Genomic DNA, 21,316 nt, shown 5'->3' on the forward strand with positions numbered 1-21,316 from the left:
ATTCGAAGAGAATTCGACTAAATTCTACTTTGAACTTTGCAAGACAGAGAAACCTCTCTCATGCCCCTATTCATAGCCAAGTTTTACACAACCACGTTCATCCCTAGACAGCTGTGAATTTTCTGCTATGTCAGTCTGGACCCTTTCTGTCTCTCTGGCACAGCAGATCTATTGATGCAGCAAGTTTTGCAACAAACCGGATGATAAGATACGAATTTTTGGACCTGCCAATCTCAGGCTCTGAAATGTGAGATGTATTTCAAAACTAACCTGTACGTGGTATTTGGAACGTAGACATCCCTGGCAGGAAACTCCAGGATTTCTCTTGTAGGTCTAACTCTGCTGTCTGGGTAAAGTTTGACTTGCAGCAACTCTGGAGTTAGACAGTAATGGGGATTCTCTGGAGCTGGAGATATGTCTATCTTTAATTGAGCTGTAAGAAGAAAATGGTTTAATTATAATAAATATAAATTAAATATACATCAATAAAGCTTGTTCATGCTTTCTTTCTTTAGGTTAATATCCTATATATTAATTTCATAAATAAACAAGTGATAAATTACAGCCAATATGGATTTTTTAAATACAAGTAATAGTGAACGAAATTGATATCTACGATGATCAGAGTACCAGCTAATAACAACCAGCAGAAAAGAGGTATCTTTAATCTCAAATGCTGTTCTCATAGGCAGGTTGGGGAAATACAGTCTACATAATGCTACTAACCCAACTAGCACTAAAAACAATATTCAAAATCTCATCAGGAATCTTGCCTATCAAACTGAAAGGATATATCAGAAATTGCTGAAACCTAATCTGCAACAAGATTTTTGAATATTTTCCTTAGCAAGTCAGCTGACAGTACTGACAGCACGCGTTATTGGTGGATATCACTGAGGTTGGAATGCTTGTGAAAATTTGGAGGACAGAAGAAGTGGAGAAATGGCATCAAATGATGAAGGTGAAACTCAATATAAGAGTGAAGGGCTTGCATTAAGGAGACACCACTCATACAGATATAGATATTAAAAAGAAAAATGGTATGAGTTAGTTCTGTAGAAAAGTGCTGTTTGACAACAGTGACAAAAAGCTAACGTCCAGAAGAAAGCTACAACCACTACAGAATCACAGAATATCCTTAGCTGGAAGGGACCCACACAGATAACTGAGTACAACTCATCCTAGGATATATTAGTGCAGTTTCATGTGTAAGACACTGGAGACAAATTTCTCTGCTTTGCTTGGTATAGAGGAGGTCTCAGAAGGAAGAGCGTACCCTGTTTAGAGCACCATGCTTGAAGAAAAGCATGGTTAGATTAAAGAAGCTCAGGAACAGAGTAACTAAACCACAAGCAATTTTAAAATCACAAACTTTATCAAAGGGCTGAAAAAAAACCTTGAGTCGTTAGTCTACTACAAAATGGACATGAGTAAAAGTGAACTAGTAACAGTATTCAGGTATTTGAAAGGTTGTGATAACTGCCCTGAGGGCAGGACAGACCATAATCTGGTTACTTTTCAGAAACATAATCTTAGAAAGTTTTCTTAATACCTAATCTCACCAGAGAGACACAGGAGTGCTGGGAGAGAGAATCTACGGAAGCAGCAGAACTGCTGTCAATGGAGATTTTAAAGAGCAGGTTAAGTAAATATTGTCAGAAATAGCATAGGTCAGGGACTGATGATGTTTCAATGCTGGCATGCTGGTGTTTCTATTTTTCTTTCTCAAACAGAGATGAAATCTGTTCCTACTAACCAAGCGATAGCCAGCAAAGAGACCTCCTCTCAGCTGGAGAGTAGCGTTTTACTCAGGGAAAGAGAGGCTCCTCAGCACCTGCTGGGTTTGGGGCTTCAGGGTTTGTATCCTCTTCTCACAGATGCTACTCAGAGTGGCAAAGCTGCATGTGAACATCAGTGAAAAAAACTGCCAAAATGCCACCTCTAGGATTGCTGTCAACAACTTCCCAGGTTTTCTTTCATCTACTTGCTTATAAGAATTGGGTGGCAATTAGGAAGGGCTAACTTAACAACCTTAATGTGCATAAGCCAGAAAGATCTTGCTCAATACCTGTGATGGGTCTCAATCTCCGTAATACTGATGATGGCCGTCTCATATCAGCAAGGAACTTGTACAAATCTTCATCGCTCAGGCGATCACCCTCCTGTTGGGCGTCAGGAAGAAAATGATTATCTACACAATCCTTGAGGACTGCAAGAGCATGAATAAACCATCTGATACTGTAGTCTCCTCTGACATCAAAATGTACCTTCCCAGAACAAGGTGTTAACATTAACGTGCTAAATTACAGTTAATTTCTCCATCCCTTTTCCTTTCCTTTTTATCTTATTAATCATTGTGACAGCTGCAGGAACTTTTCAGTGAAAACCTTTTGTCTCCCCATCAATATTATCTTTTTTAAAACTGAGAATGGTTGTTAAAAGATTTCCCCAAAATATCCATTTTTTAGCAAGTATAATGGCTTGAAAAAATATCCATCATTCACATTGTGATCCTCCTTCCTTTTCCCCTGCCTTTTCTTTGGTACAAGTCTAAAACAGTCTTACTTGTCAAGAGGAGTGTTAACGAACAGTGGGAACTGGAAGGAGTTTGCTGTCAATCTTCCTTGTGCCACATTCTAGTAGCTCAAAATTTTGTTATAACAGTATAGAAAATGTCACTTTGCCACTTTAGCTATCCAAAAGTAGAAGATACCTGATTATAAAGGTAATAAAACCCAATATGAAAGAAAAAGCAAATAGAAGGATAAAAATGCTCAGCAGTATTAAGTTAATCGTTCTCAAAGATACTAAAGTAAGGGAAGATAAAAAAAAATAAAAGGTAAGAAGAATTAAAAACTTAAAATCTTAAATCAACGTGTAGCGATTTTTAAATAATAATAAAACAAACTGTTTCAAAGTAGTCCAGAGAGAACAAAGTAAATATATATGCTTTTGTAGATTATTACTTATTTAATGACCATGTTTAAACTGATGTGTATTACAAAAAGGGCTGCAGAACAAGGCCAATGAATGGAATAGCTTCATTAGTAATACCGTAATACTTTTTTCCCCTCACTTTCTAAGTTTTTGGTAAATACAAGACATAACTAGATTTTAACACCCTAAGTAAAAGGTGCTTCCTGTACTGTTCTGTGTCACTGAGACCCCAAAGGTAACATTTGCAAACCCCAATTTCAGTCATACTGAGTTTCTTGAAAGCACTGAGCAGAAGAGGCATGAGTCACCTTCCATTTACATGGTTTCCGCCAGTATAACTTCATGCCCTGGATGACATTTCTCCTTCTTTACACCAGTGAATTTAAGAGCAGATTTTGGATGGCTACCCACAGTGAAATTGGCAGGCAACCAAAACAATCAGAAAAAAGAGAGCTTAGTCAACTTGCAATATATAGAATACACATTTTTGTATTCCCAGTGATCAAGGAATCGGTCCAAAAAATATCTGGTTGTACACTATTAAATCCATTTTACACACAAAGGTGACATTCAAATAATAATTTTCCTTAACCAGATGTGGCATTAAGCAAACCTTAGAAAAAATTAATGAACTGAAACCATTTTCTAAGCTTAACTACAAATTTTATTCTGTTTAATCATGTTTTCCACTGATTCTCAGGGAAATCCCAAGCTCTGGCTCAGGAGAGCTGCCACTCAGCATGTGGCATGAGGCATGAGAAATGCTTTGTTTTCTTGGGCATCACTGGATGTGTCCAGGGAACTGATGCCAACCACAAATCACGTTGATGAAACTGTTTCTGAGCCTCCTGATGGTTCAAGAGGACTCTCTATCACCCAATGAAACCAAAGGAGTCAAGTGAACATCATGATAGAGACTATGCAACCCCTAGACTAGGACAAATATCTGGAATACTTTTTGTCACATACTGACCCCAAAAAGTTATCCTTGGCTTTTGTGCACCTGCTTCTATGAACATTTTGCCAAATATGCTTACCAAAAGTCCCAACTGTGATTTTTCCAGTGCACGTTAGAAAAACCTGGAGCAAAATAAACTGACATTCTTCTGGGGAGACCCATTTCTATGGGTTAGAATGGTTAAGTCTCTGAGCCATAATGATGCTTCATCACTGAAGTCAAGAACAGCTAATAGTTTCAAGTTCTGTAATGTAATTATTCACAGTAAACTTGACAGAATCCACCAACCAACTGTGGACCTGCTGGTGGCAGGATAAGCACACAGTGTAATGAACCCACTGCATGTTGTTCAGAGGTATCTTGTGATGAGGGAACAGACACTGCATGCACTGAAAGCATCACAAAGTACTCATTCAGGTCTAACCTAACTTCACATGATCAAATAACTCTGCCCAAGAAGCAACTTCCTGATTAGGTAGCTTCATACAATACCTGCTTAAAGAAGTTTGTCACTGTCAGAGTAGCTGGTCTAAAACTGGTCAAATTGCAAGCTTCGTCACCGCTTGTGGTTCTCTCTAACGAACGCCTCCCAACAATACTGGAATTCCGTCTCTCTGACCACGATCCTTTGCGTTCTTCAAAAAACAGAAAGGGAGAGAAATTAAAAAAGAAAAACAATTGTCCAAGAGCCTACCAAGCAGGATTTTCTACACAAGAAGATAGCTGCTGCCTTTGGAAATTATGCAATAAGCGTGATAGAAGAGGTGGTTATGCTAAGACAATCACACTCCTGAGGCATCAGGAGGCTATGAAGCACAGCTGACTACTTCTGCTCCTCTCACAGCAACCTCACCCCAGTGCCTTACTGCTATTATAAAAGTCTTTATCATGTGGAGATTTATGTATTTCTCTTGCTCTGAAAGATGATGAAGTTGGCAGTTTTGGGGATGCTGAAGAGCAGTTTCAGATGAGCCGTGTGGTTCACAAAGATTAATCCACTCCTTTGGAAAATGTTCATCAGCCTGTAACACTCTCTCAGTTAGAAGCCTGGTTTTAAATAATATAACAGATGGTTTGCTTGTAAAATCCTTGAAAGATAAATCCATTCGTTATGATGGACTTTTCTGTTTTATTTCAACCACGACCCAACACTATCAGAAGGCCTAGAGCAGGGGAGGGGAAGTGATAAAAGGAGCAACAGCAGACACAGTACATGAAGCAAGACTTCAGTATACTCTGGATTTGACCGCACTCCCTTATGCAGATGCCATATACTGTACCTCCTGTGCCAACTTCTACTTCTGTGGAATCTCTTTCCAAACTTCCAGCGCTACTCACAATGTTCATTAAATGAATGGCTGTCCAGGCAAAAGGCATTCGGTATTTGCCTAGTCTCTGGCAAAACTGTTCTGCCTGGCATTTCAGTTTTTCCAACTTTTCTTTATTCTGTGAAGAAAGTTTAAACCCAAACCATTAAAAAGAAAGGAATACAAACATAGGTTCAGTTAGCAAAATCACTACTACGTAACAACGGCATCTGTTCTAGCTTGAAATGATTTTGTGCTTCAATCATGCCTTCTAGAGGAAGATCACTATTATACAGTCTTCTGCTTCACTACACTGCCATCAGGCCAACAGTACCAGGTACAGGACAGCCTGACCGTCAGAGCAGCTGACATTACGCTCTTCAGCTTCCTGAGCAGCCTGCCAAATCCCAGTGAGCTCATCTGGCCCACTGCTCTTTCAAGAAAAACTGAATTTTACTCTGTGAGATCTGAAATGGCCTCTCTTAATCAGGTGCTCAGATCATCTGGAATTGCATAGGAAGCAGAAAACATTCCTCAAAGAAGCAGTACCATACTTATGTTATTGAGAAAAAGAGGATACGAAAGGACTTTGCCATGATTCTGCATTTTAAACAGCAAATTTTTGCTTCAGAAAGGCTGCTATCTACAGTCCTTTAAAAAGCCCACAGACAGGGAGCTGGATAACAGACAGCTCTGCTGCTTGCATTCTTCTCGCATGTTCAGCACATGCTTCTGCATCTTGCTGCGAAGGAGACCTTGCAAAATCAACCTTCTAACCTACATTTCCAAGCATCCTGCAAATCCAACTCCAAAATTTCACATAAGCACATTCCAACTTGTCAATCACAGGAAACACAGGGGTTTTTGCTTCTGTTATCTAAACACTTCAGGTGGAATATAGCCATTTTTCACATTTTGGTGCAGTGATGCAGAGACAGAGATAGACAAAAAATGTTAGCTTCTTCAGCTAAAAATACATTAGAACTTTAGGAAGCACAACTTTGTCAGCATTTTGGGGCAGGCCCATGCCATCCACTGCACTCTAGAGGACAATGTGCAAATTGCTGAAGACAAGAATTAAAGGAGCATTGTTAATGAAAAAAAAAGAACAAATTTTTTTTCATCTACCCTTACTACATGTAAAAATAGCAGCTTTATCCTCCTGTTGAGTATGGCCTTGCTTCACAGTATTAGCAAAAAGAAAAAAAACAGGAGAAAACAGTGGAAAAAAAGAATCAGAAACGCATTGTGATTGAAAACCAGACTTGATGGAGAATGTCCCGTTAACGCATTTCATTAGCTTGTAATCCTTCTAGAGCAAGGGAGAGGTACTAAGATGGAGTTAAGCTGCAGATACAATGGACGAGTTGAAATTTTACTGCAAATTCACATCAATGGCTGCCTCCACTTGACCCAGCCATAAGCGCACAGCTGATCCTTTGGGACAGGGAATTACAGATGACTGAGCTTGATGCTCATCACATGTCTCCCCTGTCAGCTACAAAAACTGATGACCTTTAACTACTCTCCCCCCATAAGGCATCAAGATTCAAGGGTCTTTGACTCTTCTTTGGCCTTTAGAATATGACTAGCTTCTTAATTAAAAACAGATCCTTTTAACAACAGGAACAGTATCAATGACTGTTGAGTCCAAGGTGAAAGAAAATACCCTGACTGCTTAATTTGTTAATAACAAAATGCCTTAAAATGCTCGTAGCCAAATTTAAACTTCAAAAAATCTTACCTTTGCTGCATCAGATTCTTTAAAAATCATGTAAGGCTCTGCACATTCCCCAATATCTCCCTGCTGTAATACTTTTTCAAGCTGAGAAGGGAAAATGAACCATTATAAGGACATGTATCCAGCAAGGATTGTTAAATTAAACAAACACTAGGAAGCAAAAACATTCTTTCAAAAGAATTGACACTTGATTTCCCTTTGTGAGTCAGGAACAACCACTACACTCAATTTGTTAGAGCCATTAAGTTCCCAGATCTCCAGCTATAATTGGATCGTAAGTGTAAAACATAGGTTCAAAGGGAACATATACCAATTCACTTTGGTTTCCTATGTTCTAGAGCCACTTTCAGCTCATTTTTAAGGTTTTATCGACAGCTTACGTTGTCTTCAGCAGCATCATTTTCTGAAGACTGTTCTTATTTCTGGTCTCCTTATTAAGGAGCTATTGCAGCAGCACAAGACGGTGTCTCAGTTGTGTTCAGCTAAACAAGCAGTATTTTAAATCAGCGTGTTTTCAAATGAAATAATGGATAACAATTTTTAAAATACATATAAGTAAAAGAGTAGATACTCGTTTCTGAAGGCTCTGAATAAGTCAATGTTGACATAGCAAGAAACTGTTTAACGCTCAGCTTTTGACAGAAATACTTCTTCCCTATCACAAACATGAAGACCGTTCCTTTAGAAGCATCCTGCCCCTCCATTGCACGCCTACTACCATACACATACTGTTGTTAGACTAGAAAATCTTTAATCTTCTCCCATGCTTATAAAGTGCCATTCATACTTGTCAATTAGTACAGCTACAAGATACACATTATAAAGAACAAGACTACTTCCCGTCAAATCTTGCACTCCCTGATGAGTTTATGCTAGCAATAGCAGCTGTCTGAAAAGTGGTTTCATAGTGAGTAACATCAGTAAGTCCCATGCAAAAATTCACCTGGTAAGGCATGCTATGCATCTGTCTTCTTTATCCCTAACTTTATCCTTTTCATCATCAAATCAAAAAACCACCTAAGTAAATCACTACCAGCTCCTCTTGGATCACAGGTTTTACAAGCACTGATGTGCAGTCATGAGCTCCTTTGGTCAGATCCCCATCTCAGAAACACGCCGTTATCTTCTCCTCATATCTTGTGCAAATCAGAGGAGTGAATGTGTACACAGGCAGAATGTGATTTTTAGAAGGGATTCAGAAACTTGTACAAGAAATGGCACTCAGATTATACTCCAAAACTCTGAAAGCATTTTTCTCACCTGGGACTCTTCTGTCATGCCAGAAAGCCCTAATTCATTTTCAAAAGCTTACTCCTCATCTAAAACGCAGTACATGAATACCTTGCACAAAACACAGTCAACAACGTTCTCAAAAAACTTTACTAGGAGACAATATAACCAACCACTGCCTGTGAACCGAAAGTATGCACTGAAATCCACTTTTTACAATAGGATAATTTTTATGCAGAGACTGGCCAAAAAAACTGATTCAAATGCCAAAGTAAACTACTAACACTTGTCTGCTCTTTCAATCAAATGAAAGAAAACTTCTCTCTTTGTATACTTTATTCCAGGAGTAACCAATGTGGCATTTAATTTCAGTTACGGACCTCACTATCTTAGCAAATTAAATGTGTAAAGACATTTGAACATCTGCCTTAAGGGCATATATCATTTTTGAAACGAGATTCAGACCGAGACATATTTTTGAATCACTCACTTATCCCTAATTTTAGGAAGTCATCACATTGTTTCACCAAAACCAAGGTCAAAACCCAGAAAAAATACCCTATATCAAGCAAACATTTGTGCTTTTTTCAGTTTTTCAATAACAATGTATACCTCCACTGAACTGTTCCTGTTACAAAAGAACTTAATGTACCAAATAAGAATATTTGAAACTAAACAAAATTTTGTGGTTCCAACATTCATATTTTTGAAAATAGAATGCTGCTCTCGAAGTGTAAATAAGTCAGGTAGTCAACCACTCTTGGTTTTATTTTATTTAAAATAGAAGAGAACAGAAATTAAAATTTCTCCAGTATTTCTTACCTTTATTACCAGAAAGACATCTTGAGAGGGGTAAGTGATAGAAAATATGGCAGATCTGGCCAGTGTGGATATAGCAGCGGGGGGGACATGTGGACGAAGCATTCCCTTCATTTGTTCAGAATTTAAATCAAAGTAGAAATTTTCTGAAATCTAAGGAAGAAATAGGTTAGCTTCAAGCACTAGTTATACTTTATATGTTCCTTGAAATCTTTACAAACGCATCAGACAACTTCAAAACACATGCAAAAAAAAACCCCACCAACAGTGCTTCCTTTCAAATCCAGGCATAAAAAGGAAAAATAATGACCTTTTCATTATGAAATAAAAGCAGAACAGTAGCAAAAGAGAAAAGAAGTGGAGCAAATAATAGACACTGCTTATAAAGTTTTGTCTACCTCCTGTAAGGTACGTAGTTACAGGACTAGAAAATACAATTGCTATCTAAATTGAAAATATCAAAGTATTGAAATAGTAAATGATCTTTAAGATCCTTCACAGAAAAAAAAAATGCATCTGGAAGGAAATAGTGAGCTCTTCATGCTGAAACACAAAATCCTCTACTGTATCAAGGCTTCAAAGCCAAAATGAACGTGAGCTGGTTATCAACACCAGAGGTCACTAAAGAACTGACTACGTGAGAGAAAAAAATGTATTCACAAGATGATAAAATTGGCTTATGAAATGTGATTTAAATATTAAACAAAGTTCACATAATATTCCACATACTCTCATCTATACAACTTAAAACTCAATGCATTAAATTCAAGTCTTAAAGAGATAAATGTCAAAATGCATATTAGCAATACTAGAGAGAAAAATGTTAGAGATATCTTGAATTAGGAAAACTAACAGACTTCAGATATTAAATACAGAGCATAAATAGGAGAATAAATGAATTTTGCATTTTTCATAACTTAGATATTGAAGAGACTGCTCAGCTTTGTTTTGATTTTAGCATGTATTAAAATGTTACTCTGTCATATACCACACTGAATCACAACGAAGAGAAGAAGAAAGTCTTAAACAGAAGAAAAACTTACTGAAACCTTTTATTTAGATTAAGTTCTCTCTGGGGAAAACACTTTTGAAATCCAAGATTGGAAAATATATATATTCTGATTTCAGGCACTCACATATTAAATAATATTTTTAGAAAAGTGGTTATACTTCAATTGTGTTACTAAGCAGAATTAAAACACATAAGAAGGTACATGGAATTCTTTCATCATTCTTCCAACCGCTAGTATGTCACTGTCTTCTTAACAGTTTGTTTTCAGAATTAATCCCCTTCATTTTTTTTAACATAGGTTTGTAATGTTGCCATTGAAATGTAAGGTAATAAAAAAACCTACCTTTTTCTTTTCTTTAACATCATACAAAGCCAAACTTGCAAAAATGGGCTCAATTTCTATCTCGAATCTTGATAGAAAGAAATACATAAAATCACTTGACTTGCATTTTGTAAGAAAAAAAAAATAACAACCAACCCACTCCCCAAACCCTTTCTGGGTAAGGTGAAAGCTGACCACTGTTAGCTGAAATGTCAGGAATAGCTGAGCCAAGCTAAAGGCTTCCTCCTGCTGGAAAGGTAGATCTCACTCACCACGTTTCTCCTCACCTGTCCCAGTTCCTCTGCATTGCCTCTGCTCTCTTCCACCAAGAAACACCTTTCTAAAATTTCAAGTCATTGACCAAACAGGAAGGTACATTTCATGTCCTGGGAATCCAATCCCAACATCTATAAATTCTTTTATCCTCTACTAGTGTTGCTTGAAAGCTGAACAGAAGAACCTAAGAGTTTCCTTAATGAAGGGAAATTATTACTTGGGATAGCTGTAGCACTTGCCTCCTCCGATTACCCCAAGAAGCTGTCCTGTGTGCTAACACACTAGGGCTCACGTGTTGGTATGGCTAAATAGCCAACTGCTCCTCCTGGCATTACTGACAAGAAAGCTCCTTCCTCTGGAGAGCTGGGGACAGTTACTGTGTCATTTTTCTGCTTTTCACTATTTGTCAGAAAATACCAGTATCTCAAAAGCTTTCAGGAAGATGTCAGTTTTTCAGAGTAACTTTTATCAAGGAAGTTTTTCACGGAAACCAGAACATCACATAGTGCAATGGATATGGCATCCATCCCAGACAGACTATAAAACTAAACCTTTTACTCAGTGCCACTGTACCTTTGGCCTAACGGCATTCAAGCATTTGTGCTAACTGAACCAATTAAAACAAAAAAACAAACAAACAAAAAAAACCCACTAAATTACCAAATTGCACTAAACTCGTTGTAAACTCACACGGGATGCTGAAGAAATTAAAAAAATAATAATAATAATTGAGCAGGGACTGAAATGCTGTTCTCCTGCCTGCACAGCTTCCCCATGCAACTAATGCCTGATCCCTGGTGGCATCTCCCAGCGCCTGGCACCCAGGTCTGAGATTTTCAGCCTAGAACTCTCTTTGCCACCAGGCAGAACAACATACAGGACCACATCATCAAACAGGTATTTTCTCTAGTTCTGCAACAAAGGTGAGATTAACCTGAAAATGACCCTTGCTCAGGTCATCTGAAATAGAAAGGTAATCTTTCTATTTTACCCACATTTCTCCTTAGACTGAAAAATTCCCTGGGGAAGGGACTACATACTTCTTTTTGTGCCATTACGATAGCACAATCTTAGATGCTAGCTATTAAAACAGTAAAGTTTCAGAGATTATTGTGGTACACAAACAAGCACGTACTTTGGCAGATTTGCTATAAATTTGTAGTCAGCAAGAGGTGCTCAAATAGCAGAAATTATTAATTTCCCGAATTTAACTTATTTATGCTAAAGACACCATTCTTTGGAGATGAAGCTCCACTGCTACTGCATATTATGTTGTTCCAGTTCATAAAAGGCTGCAAAATCAGTTCATCTCTACGGCTATATTAGGTCCTGGAGTACTCTATGAGTAGGAGCTATGTCCCACACATATATCTCAGTTATGAGCTGCAATGTAGTCTAACTGGAGCTCTCTAATAAGAAGGGTTGACCTATCTGAGGACACAGAAGATGAATACAGCAGTGTGGAAAATCAGTTTTGTACTTTATTTCTCCAAGGGAATAACAGTAAAATTTTACCTTGTGTTATTAGAGAAGAGTTATAGGCAATGAACCAGCTGCAGGTAACCCTATATTCAGGAGCTTCACTTCATTAAACTTGTTTAACAGGTCTCTATTCCTCCAGTTAATGCTGGCTAAGTATATAAAGTCCTCCCTCTTAAAGGGACACACTCAAGGTTGTTGAGCCTAAACTTTGGCAAATCTTCGGTTTGCTTACATTGTAAAGCTTTAGTCTTATGTTTTAAGGCTCAAGAATTATTAATTTGTTTTTTCCCCATTTAAATATCCTTGTTAGAGCTGAACACCAATGGCTGGTCAATTGCAGAGCCCCGTACAAGCACAGTGATATGGGACAGGTATAGCTACAGACTTGCTGAAAACAAATGCAAAAAAATGCCAAGGAAGGTAAATACTTTTATGTCACTCCAATATAAAGGAAGTCTTGAAGATAAACCAAGTCTGATGCACACTGCTGTGTAAGTTACCCTTTACAGAATTAACCTTTAAGCCTATAACCAAATTAAACAAAGTTATATCGCTTTAAGGGTAATAAACAAGGCAGCAGAGTACTTCCAGGTGCATGTGGATACAACAGCAGATTTAAATTCTCCATTCCTGTAATGCAGCTGTCTGTTGGAGTGATACTTACTTAAGGGACAAACACTTCACCAGGAGTCTTTGGCCAAAGTGTTCTTTGGGTACTTCGGGGACACTAAGTCGTTCTATAGGCTCCTCCTGAAATTTGTCACAGGAACAGCCATTTAGACACAAGACTCGTACAAACCACTCATACCATTATGAAGCAAGTACATGCATCATTCTTTTCTCTTAATACACTAGCACCAATCTAATCTAAGGTTTACCAGTGTATTGTATTCACCAGCAGTTATATATTAAAATTCCCCTAATGTTTCTACATTACAGAGGACTGGATAACCATAAAGTAAAATCTTCAGAACGTAGTATGTATGGCAAGACAGCATGCTGAAAAAAACATGACTCCAGCAAAATAGCGAAGGTTCTCATGGAAATTAAACAGAGGTGATCTTAACTCCTCTAAATCAATTGCAGACTGACAGATTTCACATTCCCTATATCCTCCACTTTTTTAATCTCACCCACATCCATATAAAAATACCTCATCTGGTGCTGGGTGTAGTGCAAAAAGCTCCTTATGCCTATTGGACTTCCTCTGATCTTCATTGTGGTGGTCAATCTCTTCGTTTGGGGTTCGGTCCAGTAGGTTTGGGAGAAGTGCGTCTGGAAGGGAGTTCTTCAGATCAAAAATACTGCATGCCCAGCTGCCCCGGGGAGTGTCGTCAATCGACATTGAACGTCGCTTAAGGTCATCCTGAGATTCAACAAATATAAAAGCAACTTATAATGGGAAAGGGACTGCACTTTTAAAATGCAACTATAAATCAGGTTTTATGTAGCGAGGTTTCAAAGGTACGTTACTTGTTCGTCCTGGTAACTGTTGCCATCTGGAGCTTCATCAGATTCAAAGACCTGTTTGGGGAGCCCCTTTTGCCTCTCCTTCTGTTTGTCTAAAGTGTTGGGATTAAATCCAGTTCCCAATTTGTGGTACCTAAAAACAAAGTATTTCAAGTGCATTGTTAGCATTCTTTTTGATCCCAAACCCAGAAGCAGAATAGCAGAACAAACCCAGTATTATCAGCGTGGGGCATCTCAAAGCATAAACTGCTCTCTGCAAACAGCATTTCCAGTCACTGTCCGCTGTAGCTGGGTAACAATCCAACAAGCAGTATTCCTGTACTACAGTGTGACTCTGTTCAATTATAAAGCCACGCTGGGTGATGTCCAAGGAAGTATTATCAATGCCCAATTATGGGCATCATAAAACGTGCAATTGTAATGCCAAGCTTAAACCAACAATAACGTGGGGACAGAAGGCCAGCAGTTCTGCTGAAGCAGGAATTGGCTAGCAGCAGAGAACATGAATATCCTGAAAACCAGTGCATCAGCTTCAGGTAGGACTGCATGAAGCACGAGGTCCTGAGCACACTGGAAAACATTTGAGTGTTTGAGACCAACTGAAATGAGAATCTTCCCAAAGCATCTTTATAAACAGAATCGGGTCCTTCAGAACAATCCAGAGCTTAAGAGCACTTGCTAGTAAACAGTCTGTCTGCTGTTGCTGACAAGATCAGACCTCTTTGACTAACAAATTTTTGGATACCAAATGGCACTGTCTATATTTACCCACACATATGGCCACAGCCACAGCATCCTTACAATACAAACTCTTAAGTCAGTTCCTGAAGTAGTGCTGGGGTCACATCTAGAATTAATTGTTCATATCCTACCCTGTTACTAAAATTAACACAGAAGGACAAACAGGCATGGCAAACGCATGGACGTGCTAGCAGTGAATAATGAAAGGGAGGTGAAAAAGTTGGAAAGTATTTTCCTCACTAGGCTATACTTCCTGAGAGCTGAACAATGCAATCTGTACAATCCTTACCCAAACGTCTGCATTTCAAAACCTTAAATTTGTTCTAAGCCAGAAATGACTTCAGAAATGCTTGTGGTCATTGCTGCCAGTCTAGCACACAGCAACGGATGCCCTAAGATTGAAATAACACTCTATTTTTTTTCAGGCCAACAAAGAAAACTCATTTACCTTTTCCAATACCATGAAACTAACTATTCACTTAATGGATGGATTCCTCTGACCCCCAAAATATTTTGGTTACAAAGAACTGTAGACAAAGATTGAAATAAAGTTTTTTTTCCCCTGGGGTGGGAGAGAAAGAAGTATGGCACATCAGAAGTCATGTTCTTCTAAAGCTGGATTTTGTGCCCCAGAGCTAGCCAAAGCACTTGTAAGCATCCAATAGGATAGATCAAGGAAATCTGTTACCACTATCAAGTAACAGATCCCTGGTTTCCTAGACAGCAAGACTTTACATGAAAAACAATTCAGTTCTTTCTAGGCAGGCTTTTGGGCTTCTCCTCTGTTCCAGCAGCAACCCCAGTGCACTGACAAAATGTTATCACAGTAAAAACTGCCATGAATGTTTATGAAAGTGCCTCTTTTCTTCTGAAGGGGCAAGAGTCTGACTGTGGCAATCACTCAGTACACCCTCAACCCACTCAGGCAACTCTGATGTCTCTCACTGCACTCCTTCACTGTGTCTGTGGACTCAGACCACAACCTGCAGCTGACCTGCACAGGACAGAAAGATTTACTGTTTCCAACTACAGCTCCTCAGCGCAGGAATCACAGCCAGGTACTACAGATACTAGTGAAAGTCACTGAGAAACTGAGATGTGTGCTTGTTGAGCGGGTCCAAGCCTACTGCACAGTCCAGACTCTGCTCACAATGGCTGGGAGTTAATAAAACATCTCTCTCTGTCAGGTTTCTTTTTTTTTTTTGTGTATGAGATTACGAACCACATTTTTATTAGGTCATCTTAGCACCGCAGAGCATATCTTCAGCATCCCCTGGAGTGGTGCTCCAGACAACATTAAACCAGTGAATTGTAGCAACTGCCACAAGGGCAGAGCTGTAGCCGTAGCCAAGTCATTTTTAGGTGATGCACATCACATGGATCACTTACTCCTTGACAACAGCTCTTGAAGTCATCACACCTTCAATCATCCGAGAGAGTATACGTTCAAAGTAAAAGTGCTTAGAAACTTTCCAGCTAATTTGCATAAAATAGTCAATGTATGCATGCTGCCTAAACAGTTAACTTGTTAGGTAAACATTGTGATAGTTTAAATATTAACAATCATTTTTTTAAACCACATATTTTCTCAAAGTCTCTTTGTGAACAAATAAACACTGCTGAATACCGTGCCTTCAGGTGCTTGTGCCTGCACATGAACCTTACATCTTTACAAAATTGAAAGAGCTAAAAACATAAGAAAGAAAGTAAGAAATAAGTGCTGACAGCAACTTTACTTCCCTAAAATAATTTTACATTCCTTAGTTTTTCTATATTCTAAAGGAGCTGCAGTTGATGAAAATGGCCTAGATTTTCAAAATTGTCCTAAGGGGCTTTGATGTATATGAGATCCAATTTTCAGAACACAAAGCATCAGTTCAGCTGAGCTGGGCAACTAAAAGCCAATGTACATGAAATCAGTAGCCAGGTCAACCATTTTTGAGCCTCTTCATACCAGTTAGCCACCCTGAAAAAATTTGAAATATGAAATCAAGCTGACAAATGTCACAGGGTACTTACTTTCTATTCACAATTGCCCAGTCTTCCGTGTAACTTCTTACACAGTCCCTCACATGAGGGTCCATCTCACTGTTAAAAGAATAAAAACAAACATTTTAAAATCACAGAAACGATACTGCCTTTTGACCATGCTGGCTTTCACTTAGGTTTGTATGTACTGTTTCAGGCATTTATGGACAAGAAGCCCAGGCTTCAGCCTTGCAGATGTTCCAGTGCGGAACAACTAATTCCCTTGGGTGAGCTGCAACCCTGTCACCTCCTACCTCTCTTCGGGAACAGCTGACACGAGTGTTCGACATTCTCGGGGGGTGTACACAACCTCAATGTCATCAGAAGGAAACTCAAACAAGTCTCGCAAAGGGCCAGACTCGACTGGCATCGGGTGTGCACTAAGGTATTCCTCCAAGTCAACCGGCTCCACGGCTTCTGTAAGTGGCACCTGGGAAAAGACAAGCAATGGAAGGGTCTTAAAACAAGGACAAAGAAAAAAAATACACGCATGCATGCATGCTACTTTGTTTTCTAAACCAGCTCTTCTGCCTTGTTGTGGAAACGTAATCAGACTATAATTAATCCCAGTGATTACCTATGGTAACCTAGTGGTAGCAGCCTTAGTAAATACATATCATAATGCTATTTTTCATGTCTTATCTTTTATCTGCTATTTCTCTACATATTCCTATTATGCATACCACCAAAATCTCAAAAACAAAACACAACAAAAACACCCACCAACAGATTTCCCTCTATTTTCAAGAAATTCATCAGAGTTTGTTTCAAAAGCAAATATTACACTTCAATTTCCATGTGTGTGTGACTTTGGATTTTTTCTTACCACGCTGCTGCTCTGATGCAAAAGGAACCTAATTCAAGATGCAAAAAAACCCTTCATCCTCAGGCACAGCCCACAGACAGGAATTCAAAGCATGGGCTGACTTACTAGGAGCTCATGAAGTCACTTAATTCTGAAGACTAACATTATTTTGAATTAAGTGACTTCTCTGGCGAACACAAAACACAGTTTGTCCACCAATGGTGCAAATTTAGCTACCTCTTCTCCCTGACATTGGGACCTTTTGTGCCAATATGACTGAGTCCACACCAAGAAGGGACACCACTCTAAGTAAAACAGACGCTTAAAAAGCCTCTCCTGGGCACAAAGCTTGCACACAAAGCACGAGGAATGACTGAGCAACCACACGTGCCGAGCAGCAGTAGGTTTCACTGGATGTACTGATCTCACCACACTGAAAAAAGTAAGTTTTTTTAGATACTTAAAAAAAAAATAAATCTGCATAAACTGAATGTATACATAACTGTAATTTTACATATGTATACTACATAGATACATACATATTCTGATATGAGCACATTATACTATGAGGCCGCACATAAACATAGACATTAAGAAAATGAAACACTAAAAGCTAATTTTGAGGAACCTGTTTCTACAGCAACTGACAGCTTTCCTAGAATTCCCTGGCACATTCCAGCAAGACTGAGTGGTTTCATATGAGTCACAAAAACACAAAAAAAATCGGCAATTTGTCTCTACTACTTCCTCTTTCCTGTCATCCAGATGATTTCTGTGGAACAGGGAACTACCCCATGGCTTGTCTTCTATTGGAGATGACTTTAATAAGAACTCAGTACTCAAATTTTAAACATGCTTCTCAAAAATTTTGTATTTCAACCTAAAAAGTCTACTTTTTAAACATCTATTGCCAAAAAGTTCTAAAATAAATGAACTTTTTATTCAGGGAAAAAGACTTGGCTAGCACAGTGGGTATTGAAAGAATCTCTCCTGCCACAGCCAACCTCAATGAATACTGTAATTTTCTTATAATACAGAAGGCCAAACCTTCAGCAGGAAGATGGTGTGACCCCAATAAAGTCAGGTGAGTTAGGCCAGATGACTTCATGCCTGATAAGAATCTGGTCCACACAGAAAAGTAGAATAAAACACGTCTAGAAACCCAGTATTAATTTCTGCAATTTAGGTAAAAGGCACAATTACTTTCTGTGTAAAGAGGTGCAATGTAATCGTCATGTATCTAACTCCGACCCCACAACCTTTTTTCCCCTTCTAATCTTTGACTTTGGAAACTAAGTGGACATACGTAACTGCAGAACTTTTCAAAGGACAAACCACATACTTTTAACTGTTTTTGTAACTGCAAAACTCACAGCAAGCAGAACTTGTCTTTGCTCTTTCCCACTTTGCAGTCCACATGTCATCACCTCACACTATTTGTTTCTTTTTATACGTGGATAGACTAGCTCCACATGGCACAGATAAGCGACAAAACTTACAGCAGTGAAGTGTGGCAGTTCATTGTTGAGGAATTGCTAGAAGTGCATGCTTTTTTCCGAAGAGCTGCTAAATACTACTGCCGCTACTTTGCGTGCACACAATCCTTTCCACCACTGAATCTCCAAAGAAGAGTAAGAATGTAGAAGGGGGGACTTCTTGTAAATGAAGACAAAAATAACAAAATCACTGGGTGACGGCCACAGAGCTTTGGGGTGGCAGAGATGTGGGAAAACCCTCACTCAGGCCCTCCCACTGCCACGGCAGGCTGAGGGAGCCCCTCAGGGCGACTTAAAGCTGCTTGGCTCCCCCTATTTGTAAGCCCTAACATTTTAAGACTTACTTTTGCTCTTCCTGCTGACCCCTGTTCCACACTTTCAGCCCACCCACCATTTTCGTGGGCTGGCTCAGTAGAGCGGAACTGACTGTGCAAACGTTTAGATCAGCATGCATTAATTTACCTACACATTTTCCAAGGCTAGTAAAGAGGCACCTTTTCCTCATTCCCTCTGGTCTTTCACATTTCCTCATACCCTGATAAACTGCAGAAAAATACAGAAGCCAAAGAAAAAATTCTCTGTAGTAATGCAGAGGCCATGCAGGACTGAGCGGACACACAGCAGGGACTGCCACAGCTGCGCCACGTTTCCTGATTCCTGGCATTTTACAACTCAAATTTCACTTGTCCAACAGCAGCATCATGATGCATTTGACAGAAGGAGAACCAGCTGGCTTTCTAGCGAAATGGCAGCAGTGCTAGTGGGGCGACGCAGTGCCAGGCTCCAGGGATTTCCAAGCCCTTCATACACCTCACTTTTAGGCCCAAGGTTACACTTCACAATTTTCCAGTTTGTCTCTTCAGATAACTATTGTACCATGAAGATGTAAACAAACATAAAAGTCAAACCCAGAAGCCCGTATTAGACTCACCATCTGTGCAGCCAGAAATACTGTCTAGCACCTGAGTAAACAGGCCAAACATAAATTCATGGCTATGAAGAGGAACTACTTCGTGTCAGGACTATTGGCAGATAAAAGGCAAGCACATTATTTTAAGCTTTAGATATTTGTGGGGGAAGAAGTGATGAAAGAGGAGGAGGAAAAAAGGATGAACTAGCACACCAAATGGAAAGTGAACCCAAATGGCATCCCCGTGTTTGAACTGAATCACCACAGCTCCTCAATGGCCGCTTGCTGCTGACGGCTTAACTTGTCCCGTCCTGCTCTACGCTCCTGCATCCCTCTGAAGCTGCAGATGAGACCAAGAACAAGCACAGTATACAAGGGGCTATTTTTCTGTTACCTGCAGCCTGGCCAAAGCATCAGCTGTCTGAAATTCTTAAACAAATCCATCAGGTTCAGTGCTCACACTGAAGGAGTCAGACGAGTTCAGATAAAGACCAGGTTATCCAACATAACCATCCCAGCTTCATTGCTAACCGAGGAGCAGAACCTGTTTTATCTCATCGCTGAGTCTCCAGACCTAGTCTACCTCAACAGCCAACTCCCATGGCCCAAGATGGCTGTGATACCTTCTTAGTGTATGGGAGTTTCGTCCTTATCCTTGTGTATCATTCTGATGTATGGCTGATCTCCAGACTATCACGAGAATATCAAGTCCCACTTTCAGCTGCATATGAGAAGGTTTTGAAAACTGCTGCTGCAGAAATGTAGGGAACATGTGAGGAGCTACAAAGATGTCCTCTTCCAATGTCCCTGCCCATGGCAGCGGACTGGAACTAGATGGTCTTTAAGATCCCTTCCAACCCAAACCATTCTGTGATTCCACACCGCTGTTTGTTGACAGGCCGGAGACAGAGCTCCATCTTGCAATCCTCCCTCTGCTGCCAGGAAATGCCTTCTCAGCTCGCCATGGCAGCTCCTAGAAAGCATCAGAGGTGCTTCCTCCATATGCAGATGTTTTTTCTTCATCAGACTCCAGATAACGCAGGGACAATTTCAGTCAAGTATCTGCCAGCAGGCAGTCCACCTACCAACCTGCTAATGACACCTTGCAGGGGAATGAATACTGGAGCGTTGCTGTTAGGAAATCGCTCACAGGGTGTCTGCTCCCACCAACGGGGGTTTAGGAAGCCCCTCCAGAAACTGAAGCTGTGCAGGAGCTCTGACCATCTTCTCAGCTAGGACAACAGAATGATTTAAATTAACAGCAAATACATGCTAAAAATATGCAAAGGAAAGCCTGTTCTCAGCATCGTGATTATTGCTCTTTTAAAAAGTACTTCTTGATTTTGAACAGCCTGTAATTAAAGATCAATTTTTGGATAGACTTTCAGATAATTCCTTAACACAGTTTTCACTCAGTCTTGATCCCTAGGGCCACTTCACTCACAGCAAGAGCTCTTCTGGAGCTACAGAAATCAATAGGACTACACAGGGGTAAAAGGGACACTTGGTGTAACTACAAGGGGCACAGCCTGCTCACTCGCCAACCTAACACCCAACATGACATACCGCTAAGCTTCTGGTATGGCAGAAATCAAACAATCCCTTTTTCACACTTACACATCCCAATCACCCCAAATCAAACATCACATGCAAGCCATGGTTCTGCAAATATCCTTAATCTGACCAAGGGCACACACACTGTCGGCTTAACTAAGACACCAGCCCCATTGATTTGGCTTATATAAACTATTTAATGCACGTATTCCATACGTGCATCTGTGC

The 21,316-nt window shown here is 39.6% G+C and overlaps 1 protein-coding gene across 16 annotated transcripts in view; it reads right to left on the bottom strand.

Moving 5' to 3' along the window:
* The window catches only part of DOCK7 (dedicator of cytokinesis 7), a 99,305-nt gene that overhangs the window by 59,675 nt on the left and 18,314 nt on the right, over window positions 1-21,316 (bottom strand). For all 16 annotated transcript variants that reach the window (XM_040565914.1, XM_040565918.1, XM_040565920.1 and 13 more), the window contains exons 3-14: window positions 16,578-16,753; window positions 16,315-16,383; window positions 13,558-13,687; window positions 13,238-13,450; window positions 12,749-12,834; window positions 10,348-10,414; window positions 8,996-9,145; window positions 6,947-7,027; window positions 5,176-5,341; window positions 4,388-4,530; window positions 2,069-2,162; window positions 271-433 (exon numbers count right to left, since the gene is read on the bottom strand). In XM_040565914.1, the coding sequence (XP_040421848.1) occupies window positions 271-433; window positions 2,069-2,162; window positions 4,388-4,530; window positions 5,176-5,341; window positions 6,947-7,027; window positions 8,996-9,145; window positions 10,348-10,414; window positions 12,749-12,834; window positions 13,238-13,450; window positions 13,558-13,687; window positions 16,315-16,383; window positions 16,578-16,753 (1,538 nt within the window). The remainder of the gene's footprint in view (window positions 1-270; window positions 434-2,068; window positions 2,163-4,387; window positions 4,531-5,175; window positions 5,342-6,946; window positions 7,028-8,995; window positions 9,146-10,347; window positions 10,415-12,748; window positions 12,835-13,237; window positions 13,451-13,557; window positions 13,688-16,314; window positions 16,384-16,577; window positions 16,754-21,316) is intronic.

Source organism: Cygnus olor, chromosome 8, assembly GCF_009769625.2.
Source record: "Cygnus olor isolate bCygOlo1 chromosome 8, bCygOlo1.pri.v2, whole genome shotgun sequence".
NCBI lineage: Eukaryota > Metazoa > Chordata > Aves > Anseriformes > Anatidae > Cygnus > Cygnus olor.